A 15,036-nucleotide genomic window follows, 5' to 3' on the forward strand; every position below is an offset into this window, starting at 1 on the left:
GGTCCCCAGATGTGACACTACATGACGCAGCCTTTGTGTGCTGCACTCAAGACATCAAATATCTCAGCTAAGACATGGTTGATCTTATAAAGTGCACAGAGAGATGCAAAGTTCATTAAAACAACATCCTAATATGAACACAGTTTATAGCAGCATTTCTGGTGTGGTTAAAAACAGCCAACAGATGTTAACATGCAGAGTTTATAGGTCTTATGGCACTAATCACCTTTTCTATTAATAACATGGTGAAGACGGCAGCCTGCTGAACTGACCGACTGTAAAACTTGATAAATAGATGGCAGGTAGAGATATAGTGTAGAAAGTCAGAAAGTAATTACAACAGTGACATGTTTTGAACTTGTACAATAAAAGATGACAATTGAAGGCAGACATTACTGTCTTTAAGACGCTGTGGCACATTCATTTTTAAAGCTAGCACGAAGGTAGATATTTATTATGTAAAAACAAACTAAGGCATCTTTGGTACCAACCATGTTGGCATAGCTTGTCAGGTAGGGGGCTGAATAATAGCTATGCATGCGATTAGTCGTCTAAACGATTAAACTTCCTCACTAGTCGGCACCAGAAGTATTAGTTGGTTAAACCAATTAATGTTTTATTCATGTTCACAGCTGCTTAACTGTCATGCAACCACCCGCCACTAGTGGGTGCTACAGAGCCGAGTCCCCCTCCCCGGGGTAATGCTCGAGTAGACTGGAATTTTAAAACAGCACGGTGGGAAATAAGAGAGATGTCCTCTCACAAAACCAGCGTGGTTTGGCAGGACTTTGATCCAGAAAATGAAAACGAGGTAGCATGTAGGCTGTGTCAGAAAAACTGGCATATAATCACCAGACTGGAGCAATGCGCAACCACATTCAACTCAAGCACCTGGATGTTAACCTGCACGGAACGACGGCTGCTTCTGCTGCTAGCCGTGCATCGTTGTGATCCCGCCCGGTCTGAGAAAATAACGCAGCTCATCACAACAACGACCTCACAATATAAGCTTTCGCTTAACTTTGTTGAAGGTAAAGGCTTCAGGATGTTAATGGAATATGTTGAGCCTGACTGCACCATGCTGGGACACAAAATGATAACCTCCAGGAAGGAGCACATTAACTATAAAATGACAGAGGAGATAAATTGTGCTAAATTTTGACTGTTTTCTGAGTGTTTTCCTTTTTTAGACTAATCGACTAGACTTAATCAAAATTTTCGTTTAGCTGACAGGGAAATTAGTCGCAAGGAACATCCCTACTAAATATGAAATGTTGGTGAGGAAACAACTGGCGTGGCCATTTTCAAAGGGCTACCTTCAACTCTCACCTCAAGATATCTGAATGAAAATGGATTTTATAGGTACCCACAAGTCTCCTTCAAAACTCCTTCAAATTAAAGCTGTATATTTGTCTTTTTAAGTAACAAGGACAACCAGCCTATTTAAAGAACAATGACTATCCCATAACACTTTAAAACAGGATTGTTGTTGAACTCAAATATCTGGTAACTTCAACTACAAAATAAGAAACCAAACTATATCGGTACGTGATTCCTTAAATCTCATATTAACATAGTTTTGAACTAGCCTATAACCTTCTACAGCATAATTAAATATATGAAAGTCAGTTATGGTTTTTGGTTTTGGTGTGCCACTCCAAGATTTACAGTATTCCCATCTGGCCACACCTATGAGAAGATTCTGGGGGCACAGCTGCCTGACAGCCTGCAATCTGATACTGAAACATTTCAGAGATTACTCTGAAGGCCTTTTTTGAGAAAATCAGAGCTTTAACACTTTTTAACACCTGTAGATACCCTGACATTGTGTGTCTGTTCTAGTGCTGTACTTTCTGACTGAACTGTAGCAGCACTAAAACTTGATATAAAATAACATAACAGATGTGACAATGCAGTTTAGGTATTCGGATCATTTGTCATACCTGAGAAGAGGTCAGCCAGAGCCAGGTTAGCCAGCAGATAGTAGATAGGGTAGTGAAAACGTCTGTTTTTTAAAATGGCGCCTATGACCAAAAGGTTGGAAAAGATGACGACGAAGCAGACCGTCATGCCCAGAGTGACAATCACATAGCTACGTGTGCTCCAGTGGTCGCTAATGTTCTTTCCACTCTTCTCATAGAAAAATTTGATGCTCTTGTTGTAGTAGCATCCGTCTAGGTCGATGGTCTCTGTATCCATGTTGAGATATCCAGCAGATGTCTGATCAGAGAAGAGCTGAAGTAGGCAGGGAAGAGAGTGATGTTGCAGACAGCGAGCAGAGGGGGAGGTCTAGGGCATCATTCAGACTTCCCTCTTTGGTGTGTTGACGATTGGCATGCCATCAGCTGGACAGGTGAGGACTGCAGTTTGAGGTCTGAGGTTTTCACTGTACAGCTGTCTGGCATCCGCTGGTCTTCAATCTGTGAACAAATTAAGCATTAGTTGAAGATAATATGTGAATATAATAATAGCTACAACATTCAACAATGTCTAACCAGGAGAGTAACCTGCCAATCAGCCCAGAGTCACGTTCAGAGGTCAAGTCGAGTCATACAAGTTCATTAACTGGGACAAGCACATTTTTTCCCCCAGGAGTACTCTTCGAAGTCCTGCCCCACTGCGCTATGATTTTCTTGTATTTGTCACATCAACACACTGAGGTCGGAAGCGATTAGCGTTAGGGCAAAGAGGTTATGGTTAGGGTTAATACTAGCCGATCAGTGGGGTGGAACAAGGCGAAACACTCAAGAAAAAAAACCATATGGCTGCTCTGTATGGTTTAAATCAATATCACAATATTATTTGCTGTACTTTCCTTAAAAGCAGCACTTACAAATGCAAATATACTGAAGTGAAACACCAAACAAGAGTGAACCCAGGGTTGGATTTTACTTTCACTTCTGCTGGCAAGCGTGTTTACAAACAATAACTGACAATCCTGCATAGTATTTTTTATAACTTCTTTCAAAATGGTCATTTACAAATAAACTGAGCTTCTCAAATGTTAGAAGCTGCAGCTTTTCATTGTATTATATTTAAGTCAATTGAATATCTTTGTGTTTTACTGTACAGTCAAACATAAGACATTTAATGACATCATCTAGGGATGGGCACTTTTCACCGTTTTATTACATACCATAGATCAAACTATAATCAACTGAGAAAATTAATGGCAGATCAGTTGATCACAGTAGCTGTTCAATAGGGCTGCCACTAACAATTATTTTCATTGTCGACTAATCTGTCGATTATTTCTTCGATTAGTCGACTAATCATGTCATCGAAAAATGTGTTAAAATGTTGAAAAATGTCGGCCTGTCTCTCCCAAACCCCAAAATTACGTCATCTAATGTCTTGTTTCATACTCACGCCAAAGGGTTTTAGTTCACTGTCACGGGAGAGGGTGTAAAGCTGCCAATATCTGAACGTAAGAAGCTGCAGAAAGAGTATTTTGGGGTACTTTTATAGTACTTTTCTATGAAAAATGACTCAAACCGATTAGTCGACTACTAAAATAGTCACCGATTATTTTAATAGTCAATTAGTCATCGATTAGTCGACTAATCGTGGCAGCCCTACTGTTCAATACACATTAAAAGGACTTTTCAATGGAGACGTATTGTGCCCCGCACTTTAACGGTTGAAATTAACAAAATTTCCATATTCATAGATTCTCTGGTTTTCAAAGAGGTAGTCCGTGTAGTTTTAAGAATCTCAACATAGGTGTGGATCAAATTAGACATGCAATATTATTCAAAGCTTTCACGCCATTACCACAAAAATTAGTGCTTGTACACAGGATCTTTAAACACACTAAATATAGGCGATAGACTCCTTTCCTATTGTCAGTGTCCACAGCACTGAAGCAGACAAGTATGCCTTTCTGTGTGCGTGTGTGCGTGTTTTTCTAGTGTGTCACATTCGACGTTACAGACAGGCTGGAAAACAGGTTAGTATACAGTAGAAAGCAGCATGGAGGCTGGTGAAAACTTTGAAGAGGTTACTTCTTTTAATATTTCTCATACGTACTCAGTCTCTCTTTCAAACTCAAGGTTCAAAATAATTTGGAACCTTGTCTGAGTGCTGCTTGGGTGGAGACGGACGGTATTTTTTGGTGGCACGTCATTACATCTTTCCGGTACAGGGGCTAAAATAAGAGCGTTCACCTGGGTGTTGTAGTTCCATCACTGCCGACTAATAACCACGACTACTACTGAGTCATTTGACCTGGGTGGGATGCCCATTGCAACCTTACCCATTACATAAAAAAGCCAGATATTAGCAGGTGTTAAAGGGTTTCTTGTGCAGTGCAAAAGGAGCTTTTCTCTGCCACTCAGCAGTGGTGGAATGTAACTAAGTACATTTACTCAAGTGCTATACCTAAGTAGAGTTCTGAGGTACTTCCTTTATATTTTTTGCGATTTTATATTTCTACACCACGACATTTTGGAAGCCAATATTCTCCTTTTTACTCCACTACATTTATTTTACAACATTAGTCACTAGTTTCTTTGCAGATTCAAATTATATATAGACGAATAAATCATGATGCATTATATGGATAAAGACAATGAATGAAATACGGAAATGAAGGAATCGATGGAATTATCCACAATGCCTGCAATGCCACACTGAAATTCAGGCCCTGTATTCATATATGTCTTAAAGTTATCATGACAGTTTTTCACTGTCAGTAAAATAAACTGGTGCTGAAAAAAGGCATCATCAAGATTGAGCCGTGTGAGCTCACATTATCAGTTTGGACCACTTTGCTTTGCTTTACCACAAGGTTTTCAGAAATATTTATAGCCTGTAAATGCAGCTTACCAAATATGTTGTTTTATTAAAAAATATGACCACGCAAACAGCAAAAATTTATCTTAATCATTAAGCTGACATGTCAAAGAATTTTGACCTCTGTATAAACCAGAATATCTTGATCAGGTGCAACAGCAGCTACAGTCACTATAATACCACTGAGCTCAAAGACCAACTATCTATACAGGCTGACAAGTCACAACAGGAGTATGGGAGGGTTTATGACTGTAGTGAGGTAATTGAAACCAACCACAGCTCAGGGCAGAACTCAGCCTTCACTTCAAGACATGCACTCAAAGCGTGGCCAACAACAACGGCTTTAATCCCCTATTTACGGTAAACTTGTACGGGCTGCATGGCGCGTTTTGAGTCAACAACACTCCCTCACACATCCTCCATTTTCCTGTGAAAGCCAGCGCAGCACGACGACGCGCACTGTACCGTCGGCTCCAAGTTCAACTCTCCCTCAACAATGGAAACAGCAGAGCGGCAGACTCCCTGCAGCAGAGACACACCTCACAATTACACAATCCAGCTATGTAACTCAATCTCAATCCAAACATGCACAACACACACACACACACAGGGAGGGAGCCTCAGTGACCCACTCTCCTACCAAGGGTGTGTGGAGAGAGATGCCAAATCAAAAACAGAAAAATGTGGAGAAAGTGAGAAATTAAGAGGCTCCAGAATGAAATGATGGATGAGACACAACTGCAAGAAAAGGCTTTGATTAAAGGAAACAACATAAAACAGTCGAGGAAAGTAAAAAAAAAAAGTGCAAGAATGTGAAAAGACCCAAAAGCAAAAACAAGAAGAAGTCTCAAGTGTCCAGGGACAGAATATAATAATGCATTTGTGGTGTGTGTCCATGGAAATGTGTCTGTGTTACTGACTGAACAAAGCCTACGAGTTCTCATTTGTGTGCTGTGCAGAGAGAAAGTGACAGACTCCTTTTTTTCAATTTCCCTTGAAGGAACTCTGTCCCTGTCTGAGACACGCAACATCAATCAAGCTGTTGCACTACAATTGATCTTTGAACCCAGACCATGAGCACACAGACATGACGCACCTATGAACTCTTCTTGCTGCTTTACAGTTTAATTGACCTTTCTTTGCATGTGTCACTATATTGCGTTTCAACACCAGCTTAAGGAACTCAGCAACTCCTGACATTTATGCTGACTTTCATGAAAATCTTAAAAACATGAGATCATTTCGAGGGAAATATAAACCAGAAATGTGTGATTCCTGTAAAAAACACACTCATCAATTCTCTTCTGTGTGAGCCCGTCTGACCATTTCTCTCGTCACACTGATTCCAACTGAAGATATCCAAAGACACTGAGTACTGATAATATAATATTCATATACACTAATTAACTACCCCAGCCCGAGCCTTTAGTAGAACATAATGCCACTGTGAGTGTGTGTAAGAGGGAGAGTGATGGGGGGAGAGGAGGTGGAAGGTGGACTATTGCGTGCATTGTCTCTGTGAGTTATTAATAACTCGGAACACTGCAGGTCTGACCGCATCACTGGTTGCAAAGCAAGTGCTTCACTTCAGTTGCCAGCCACGGATAAGGGTCCACATCTTGTCCCACCTTTTCCTTTTCCTTTTCCTCTTCCTTGATGGACAGCCAATTTAGTTTTCTGAAGAGGGGGTCCGTGACTGAGGACACTGGCCACATTCGTGTCTGACATTTGCTACCTCCTTTCAATTTCCTCCACAGGTTTAAGAGTAGGAAAAAAGAAACATTCAAATACTGAGTTGGATGTCGGTTACCATGGCAACAACTAGAGCTTCGCAACCTAGAAGCATTCGGGCCAGCCCTAAAAATATGTTTACTTTATTACTTGGTACTTGGGGAGTTTCTTGCAACCCTAGAATTAAGATAAAAATATTCACAAACGAAAAAACACTTCTGGTTGCTGATAAGTAGTGTTTAACTTTTCATTTAACTCTAAAAATTGAAACCCTCTGCGCGTACTGCCGCGCAAGCGGACAAATGCGCAACTCAGAGCAGCATGTGTCACTGACACCAGACTCAGAGCGCAGCGGACCAGTGGAAAATGTCACCATCAGCATATTATTTTACATCAATAAAATATATTTTATCATTATTTTGAGTCACACTGTTGAAAGATTTTGTTGTCTGTGTTTAAGCAGGATAATAGGTCTCCATTCATTGCACGTCAGGCTTTCTATTTCCTTGTCGGAGATGGTGTTGCGTTCAAGGTCCCCCCAAAAAAACGGGAGGAAAAAAAAAGGCTGAATACTCAAATTTTTTTTTTTCACAATCGAATCCCATGTCATCAAACGAAGCTTCGAAGCTTCGAATTTTTTGGGTCAGCCCTATTGTCGACTAATCTGTCGATTATTTCTTCAATTAGTCAACTAATCATTTTATCGAAAAATGTGTTAAAATGTAGAAAAATGTCGGTCTGTCTCTCCCAAACCCCAAAATTATGTCATCTAATGTCTTTTTTCATACTCATGCCAAAGGGTTTTAGTTCACCATCATCTCGTGTAAAGCTGCCAATATTTGAACGTAAGCAGCTGAAATAAGAGTATTTTGGGGTACTTTATAGTACTTTTACTTTTAAAATAGTCACTGATTATTTTAATAGTTCATTAGTCATCGATTAGTCGACTAATTGTTGCTACCCTATACTGCATATGTAAAAAAAAAAAAAAAGAAGTTGTGTCTGCATGAATTCTGATAAATTACCTCAAGTGATGTCACTCGAGTCGAGTTGAGGCTGCAGGCTACAAATTTGAATATGAAAAAACTGAGGGTGTGGGGTAGGGATGTCATGAGAGCCGATGCCTCTGCACCAAGTTGAAGCCAAGATTCTGAATACATGATGAAACTTATTTTTTTCCAGTGCTGTAGGTACTGCGTATGCAATTCTTCTGGACATAACTAGGCAGCATTTGCGCCTACAAGTGTTCCAGTGTGTTGTTAAATGGCAAAGGAAGAAGAACACCTTGCAGCAGGGAAGAAACAAAAAGTGCAGCTGCAGCAACAGCTCCACCTCGACTTGTTCAAATGAAAAGTTTTTCCTGAGGCCAGCATATCTAGTTGATTCTTTTGTAATGGGAGCGCCATATATTTCTGCTACAAACACCAACAGCCTGACGAGACACTGAGAGTCCATGCTTGGCATTTTTTATTCTTGACATCGAGAGTTGAAAAATGTTCAACTTTTGGTAAAATGCTGCGCTACTCACTTACTTTTTAGCCGGCTGTCCGATCAGAATGGAGGAGCAGCAGGACAAACAGCCGACCTCAAAGACCTCCCATCACATCTTACATGTACAAGTGCTGAACAACAACAACATTAGGGGAGAAATGTGCTCTGGGCTATATGTAAATATGTTTCCTCGCCCACAAAATCTCATGAACCCACACAGACCAGTACTTTAGGTTCAAGGTGGATCATCAGGGATTAATGATAAAATTAACTGGTATTGTACAAATGCTACATTTCTGGTATGGTGACACACCTTGTGTAGGGTTAAACGGAAGTAAGCAACACCTCTGTAGCTCTTCACCTCTGCTCGAGGCCAGCAGCTTGAGGCTAATAGCTACTAGTACAACATATTCAAATCTACAATCAAACAGTCCACAGCCAAGTTGGATTGTTGGTAATATAAGCACCAGGTTTTGGTGAGGAAGGAGAATGCATGGAATGAAAGTTTCGATCCTTTGTCTTTCAAACTGTCCTTGATGAGTCGAACAATGCTATTCTAAAACGTTCATGACTCATATAATCACGACCAATTTTATACTTAATTATATTTAATAAAAGTTCTTGTACAGCTGCTTGTTTGTTAGACAACATTTCACATTTGAAAAACTGTGGATTCTTTGTCTGACTGACTTATAGATGTTTTAGTTCCTCAATAGTCAAACAACCAGCATAATTTCGTTTATCATAAGTGGTTGTTCGGCCACCAATTCTTGTGACTGAACACTAGCTGCATTTCAGTGTGAAACCTGGAGGCTAAAACCTTTGATCATTTCTTCTGGTGCAATTTCACAACTGACAATCAAAGCAGCTGCAAAGCACTCAAGTGAATTTCAATCTGTGACTTAAGTATCAAAGGTCACAAAAGAACAAAGTTGTTGTTCAACAAAGTACAACAAACGCTTCCCTGTCGTAGATTAGAGTGTACAAAAGATCAAGACGGAAGCCATTATTTTTGTAAGCTTGATGCAGCTCAAAAGGTCGAAAGATGCAATTGGAGACAAACACCAACTTCATGTCTATCAGATTAGAAAGTCTGAATACACTGTGTTTGGTGCAATAACACCATGTGTCTGGCAATTCCGGTCTTCAATAACCAATACATCTTCTCAAATATGCATGAAACCACACATAGATTATGCAGCTACAGATTTTAGATATATGCAGCTGCAATCACAGGATGTGGAAACACTGCAACCAAATCCTCACAAAAACCCAGCTCTCATCTCACGCTCTCGTAACTGTTTTTAGCTAAAAAGCTCCAAAAACCAACTGCACACAACCTGCAGCACTAAGAGAAGAGTGATTAGTGTATTTAAAACAAAAAACTTAATATGGTAGAATAAGTTTTCCAGACACGACTTCAAAACAATGTTAATGGTGCTAAAAAATAGCACAACAGGTTATTTCATTTCTTGCAGAAAGTTAGAGACTGATACTTCTCTCATATCTGTACAGTAAATATAAAGATACCACCACAAACCAGTTAGCTTAGCTTAGCTTAGCACAAAGACTGAAAACAGGGGGAAACACTTATGCTGGCACTCTCCAAAGCAGGGACAGGTATCAAGAACTGGCACTAAACGGGCACCTGGCCAAACCGTGCTACTATCTGTAAAACGTTAATTAATTCTAACATAACTGGCATTTTCAAATTCTTAAAGTTCTCCAATGATGAAGGAGCTGATAATCAGGCGATTACATCGGACACTGCAGTACTGCAAGTTTACCTTCTGTGCTGTCCATTCATGGCTAACAGGGGAAAACGCTCCAAAGTGTGGGCTCACTTTACTAACATTTATGAAGTGCTGCTAAATACAATCAATGGCAAAAGGTAATTGCGTGCAAAGACGGTAACATCAGGACCCATGTGAAACACTACATTCTATACATCTAAAGCAGTGGAGCATGTTTGACTCCTTCAGGGCTGCCTCCAGGCTGTGATGCTGATGGGATCTGTCAAACTAAAATTATGACTGTCTTGACCTTGTCAAGTCGAGGACAAATTAACACTCATCATAAAAATAGATCTGTTGTTATTAACTCAGGACACTGTTAGCATCGGTTTTAAGCACTCCCTCATCATGCATAGAGGAACCTCAATTAAACTTGTTTCTGCAAAAAGTAATATCAAAATAACGTCTGAATCTTTTCACATTGTTTCATGTCATGTCTTAGCCTGGAAATCCAGGCTAAGACACCTCACCAATACACCCTTCCTACCCAAGGGGCGGCACTAACTGAGGCATATTAATGGACGCGGTCCTTTGGCAGCTGCCATCTTGGCTGTTTACTTTTTGACTCCTACCTCGCAGCGCTGTCCTCATCATGTTACGCCCGCCCAGAGCCCACCTCTGTCAGATAGACTGATCTGATTGGTCCGATGGCGAATCACAGGGCTCTGCTTGTCGGGGTCAGATCCCCGTGCAGTGCAAATTAGAATTTGCTAGGGGCGGAGCATCTGGATTTCCAGGTTAGTCATGTCTTTATTTTTCACACCAAATTACAGAGAGTAGCAGGCACGGGACGATACAAAAATTCCACGTCACAATCATCCCTAAAGTCATTGCAATTGATGATATTATCCTGATTATCATTAAAATATGCGCAAAACTCTTCATTAACTTTTTATTGCATAGGACACAAATCTTTTTTAGTAAACAACACCAAATAGTAAACATACACCAAAGTATCAGTATCAATTAAATCCTAGCAATACTCATCCTTAGTCCAAAGGAAACACAACCTGCCTTCCAGCACCTCTAAGGCTCAGTAATTAGCTTTTTATATCGAAACTGTTTAATCCACACAAAAACAAAAATATAAAAACAACTTTGGCTCTGAGCCGTCGACTGGCGACCTATGGAGACTCCAGAAAGTTACTGGTTGAAACGAATAAATAGTCCAGCACACAAACTGCCATGAAACACTCCTCCACTTCAGTTCTTGAACAAATTAAACAAAGAGAATTTCCTCTAAGGTATCTGGCTGCTGGGTGTGGCCTTAAATTAAGCATACAGTAATGAGCGTGGGATCAATTTTCTACCTCTGCCAGAAAGCGAATAAGTATATTTTCCAATGTGTCGAACTATTCCTTTAGACCTTTATTCTAAAAGGTAACGCATGGACTGCTTTGTTTTTGTTTTCTGTTATAAAGCATTTAAGTGATTATCCTGGTGCTACACAGATTTAACTGTAAAAGTACACAAAAAAAACACGAATAAAATATCCCATTTAAAGAGATTCATGTGACCTTTCAGCATCAGAGTAAAGTAATGTCTGATTATAGCATTTCCAGCGTAGCTCATTAAAACTTTAGGTGCATTCCTAAACTTGACCTCATGGTATTTCCCCTCCCAAAGAAACTGACAAAGCATTTGCTTCCCTGACTCTGGGCACCAAGTTCACTGCGGTGCTTCCACTCTGTGTGGCTCTAAGAGGCCTGCATTTGCATGACCGTGTGTTTTCATGCATCACATGTCTGTTTGTGTGTGAATGGACTTGGCTGAATCAGTAAACACCAGTTTGAACGCAAACCAGTTATTACCGGGGCTGCCACACCCGAGTCTCTTCTTCTCCCTCCTCCCTGCTCTCTGAAAGTGGAGCCTTAGCACATCAGCTTCAGCTAGCAGCACAGAAGATTTACACCACACACGCATCTGTGACTAAAACCAGTCCTGCTGCAAAGGTGGTGGTGGTTTGTGACGTCTAATTCCAGGTAGAATCTGAACTTCCACTCACCTCTGCAGACACACTCTCTCTGGTTGCATTTCTTATAAATTCTAAAATGAGACCATCCAGCTGTGAAGCATGGACATGCAGCTAATGAGACTGACTGTGCGTCATCGGCATAATGATTAACTTTAGCTATTTAATCACACAGACGCATGCATACACACTTTCTTTTTGAACACACATGAATACCAATGAGGTCAGCCCACCAGTGAGGCTTTTAAAAACATAGCTATTGCTTCGTTCACACCTAGTGGAACCCCTTAAACACAAATCTTCGAAAAAGCTGACCACATTTTAGTATGAAAACTATGGGCTTGCATTTTCGTGTAGACGGACGGAACCATGATGCAGACACCCATGTTCGCTTTCCAACTGGGTTTTATCAGTCACAGCTTGTCAAGACATTATAGCCAGGTCTGCATTCCTTTTATGATTTTATCTTTCTTGTCTTGATACTCCTCCACTATTGTAATAGTTTCCTCCGGCGATGGATAATGCTCCTGTTACTGCTCTAATATGTCGCCATATTTGCTTTGTGACGACTCCCAATCTGTTTTCCACCACCTTGACCGCCTTACACTCATGTTACTATCAGTAACAGTTCAACCTTTGTCGGTAAAAGCAAAGAAATCTCTGGTTTTACTTTTCGCCATCTCTGTATGCAACTGCAGAGTAGGCAACCTGCTTCCTGTTTACACCTGCACATGCATGCCCAGTGTACGAAAATAGTTATGTGAAATGTATCTTCAGACGTGTTAGTATGAATAGAGAGTAATTCTGAAATGGAGCTAAAACCCTCCTGTTCGGGGATCGTTTTTGCTTTAAACGAAAACATGTTAGTGTGGATGTGGCCTGAATCTCTGTATCGCAGTGACGTTCCTGCAGGTGATTTACTTGAAGTATTTTAGATAAGACTGGATTACAAGTATATAATGACTGTATTTCCCCTCAGTGACTCAACTATTCATCTCAAGTTTCTCTTGAACAAATTAGTCATCTGTTCACCTCATAACCTGTGTTTACCAGAAACCAGCTCGGTAAACATGGCAGTGACTAAACTGTCCCATATCTTACACATTAATGTATGCACATCAATAATCAATTAACTGATAAAGCAGTACATCAGTCACAAACACTGTCCAGTTCCAGCTTCTCATGTGGGAAGATTTGTTGCTTTACTTTGTTTTATATCACTGATAAATGAATATCTTTGGGGTTTGGACCATTCAATGGACAAAGCAAGAATTTTAGAGATGTCATCGTGGGCTCTGAAAGGCATTTTTCACCTTGATTGAACTCTGTGGTTTTCTTTGAGGCTGTAGGTTATGACGATTGGGTACTTGGGATTATTCAACACTGACACACAGTACAATACCAAAACGTTACATTTCGATCTTACTTAGAGAAATATGAACAGGTTTTTAGACAAAAAAAAACCATGTCATTCAACAGAAGACGCCAAATGCTGATTGTTGTCTAACTCCAGCAGCCGTACCAGAACTTGACCTGAACAACAACAGTCTGTAAGTGAGCAAATCTTGACTTAGATCAGAAACTATGTGATCAAACAATAAGTCAATAAGTTCGCAAATTCAGTCGCATTCAATGTAGTTTGAGTACTTTTTGATAAAGTCTTACAGACACATTTTGGTTGATACCAAAAAAGTATTAGCCTAAGGCCCGACAACCAGCTCTAGATGCTGCATTGGACTTGAGATAAGTATTTGTCCATTTAATCTATTAAGAAAAAATGCAGTAAAATGACTATATTTGTATTTTAGACTGTTGGTCTGACAAAAAAAGTCTATTTAAAGACATCAGTTTGGGCTCAAGGACATTGTGATGAGCTATTTCTCACCATTTTCTGATAGACAACATGTCTAATCAATCAATTGACTGTTTTTTTTAATGTATTTTTTGGCTCTCCCTTAAAGTAAATGGAAAGAAAACTAGGAACACTTGAATTTTTTTGCAGTCCGGCACAACTCTACCACTTTTTACAGCCTCAACACAACTGCTGTTAAGGTGAGTCAACACTCTGTGACACAGTGTCAACACTACAGGTACAGTATGACCTTCACAATGATTTATCGCAGGGCTATTATGTGTCTGACTGCATTAGATTGTACAGGTAACTAAAACACTGCAAACACCTGCACTGTAGAATGTGAACCATTAAAGCAAGTCATGTTATCTGTCTCTCTTGCCTGACACAATGAAGGCTTAGGGGAATCATTTATACTGTAGGATACACCCTGATAGATTCAAAAGAAGGACACAAAAACTGAAATATCAAATGGAATATCTTGAATGGAAGAAAGATGACACTGCTTTTGTTTGAGGATAAGACAACAAGAGAAAAGGGCATGGCCACACTGGCAGTGTTGAGGATGTTGAGGCTGTAATGAAGTCCAGACTCCCTCCACACCGCTGAGAGACAGTGCAGATGCCTCAGCATGCTGATGGAGCCCCGAAACAATAAACACCAACAACTCGGTCTCCTCTCCAACTGCGCTCATTTCAAACTCACAGGAGACATACTCAACACAACAGTGAGATATATATGAAGCCTACTGAGGAGAAACATCTGAACTCACCTTTTCCTTTCGTCTATGAACTCGTCTATCAAGTAAATCCAGATCCTCGTCCAGTAGAGAAACAATGTTCAGTCGTACCTGGAGCCACCTCCTGCGCACTTTCACCGCCCTCTCAGCACCAGGTGTAAAAATGCGCCACAATATTTTAAAACAAAAAGCACGTTATTGTTATTTGTCTCTTTTTATCGAGGCTCCATTCCAGTTTTTTCTTTTTGTCCCGCACAAACTTGGTGGATACTCCCCTTCACCTGTGTTTGGACTTGTCTCCTGCTTCCGGTGGTTTGAACGGTAGTTACCTGTGCGGAGTGATCCGCGCTGTGAGTCCCAGGAGGAGCAAAAAGGGTGCGGCACGACTCTGCTGCTGCTGCTGCCGCCTGTCTTTCACAAAGGAGCGGGTTGGTATGCTGCTCCAACCAACCTGAGGGAAGGAGCCCCGCCCCCAGCGGACCCCCTCATCGATGACGTAGTGAGGGAACAGCCAATGAGAGTGCAGCTATAGAGTGATTGACAGCGTGGGCGGGGCTGATATTCAGGCGGGTTTATATGATTGTGATAGTGGGAGGTGAATAAGATGCTCTGAGGTTAGCTGTACTACTTAAATTTTTCAATTCCCCCTTTTTCTGAATTAACA

General features: G+C 40.6%; 1 protein-coding gene across 2 annotated transcripts in view; it reads right to left on the reverse strand.

The window, feature by feature from the left end:
- Positions 1 to 14,784, reverse strand: part of lpar2b (lysophosphatidic acid receptor 2b) — a 30,056-nt gene extending 15,272 nt beyond the window's left edge. Inside the window, exons 1-2 of one of the 2 annotated variants that reach the window (XM_033624465.2) lie at positions 14,406 to 14,784; positions 1,944 to 2,420 (exon numbers count right to left, since the gene is read on the reverse strand). In XM_033624465.2, coding sequence (XP_033480356.1) covers positions 1,944 to 2,199 — 256 coding nt within the window. In that variant the 5' untranslated portion in view covers positions 2,200 to 2,420; positions 14,406 to 14,784. The remainder of the gene's footprint in view (positions 1 to 1,943; positions 2,421 to 14,405) is intronic. The other variant, XM_078166371.1, reaches the window with a different exon arrangement.
- Positions 14,785 to 15,036: the final 252 nt, after the last annotated feature.

This window comes from Epinephelus lanceolatus, chromosome 3 (genome assembly GCF_041903045.1).
Source record: "Epinephelus lanceolatus isolate andai-2023 chromosome 3, ASM4190304v1, whole genome shotgun sequence".
Classification (NCBI taxonomy): domain Eukaryota; kingdom Metazoa; phylum Chordata; class Actinopteri; order Perciformes; family Serranidae; genus Epinephelus; species Epinephelus lanceolatus.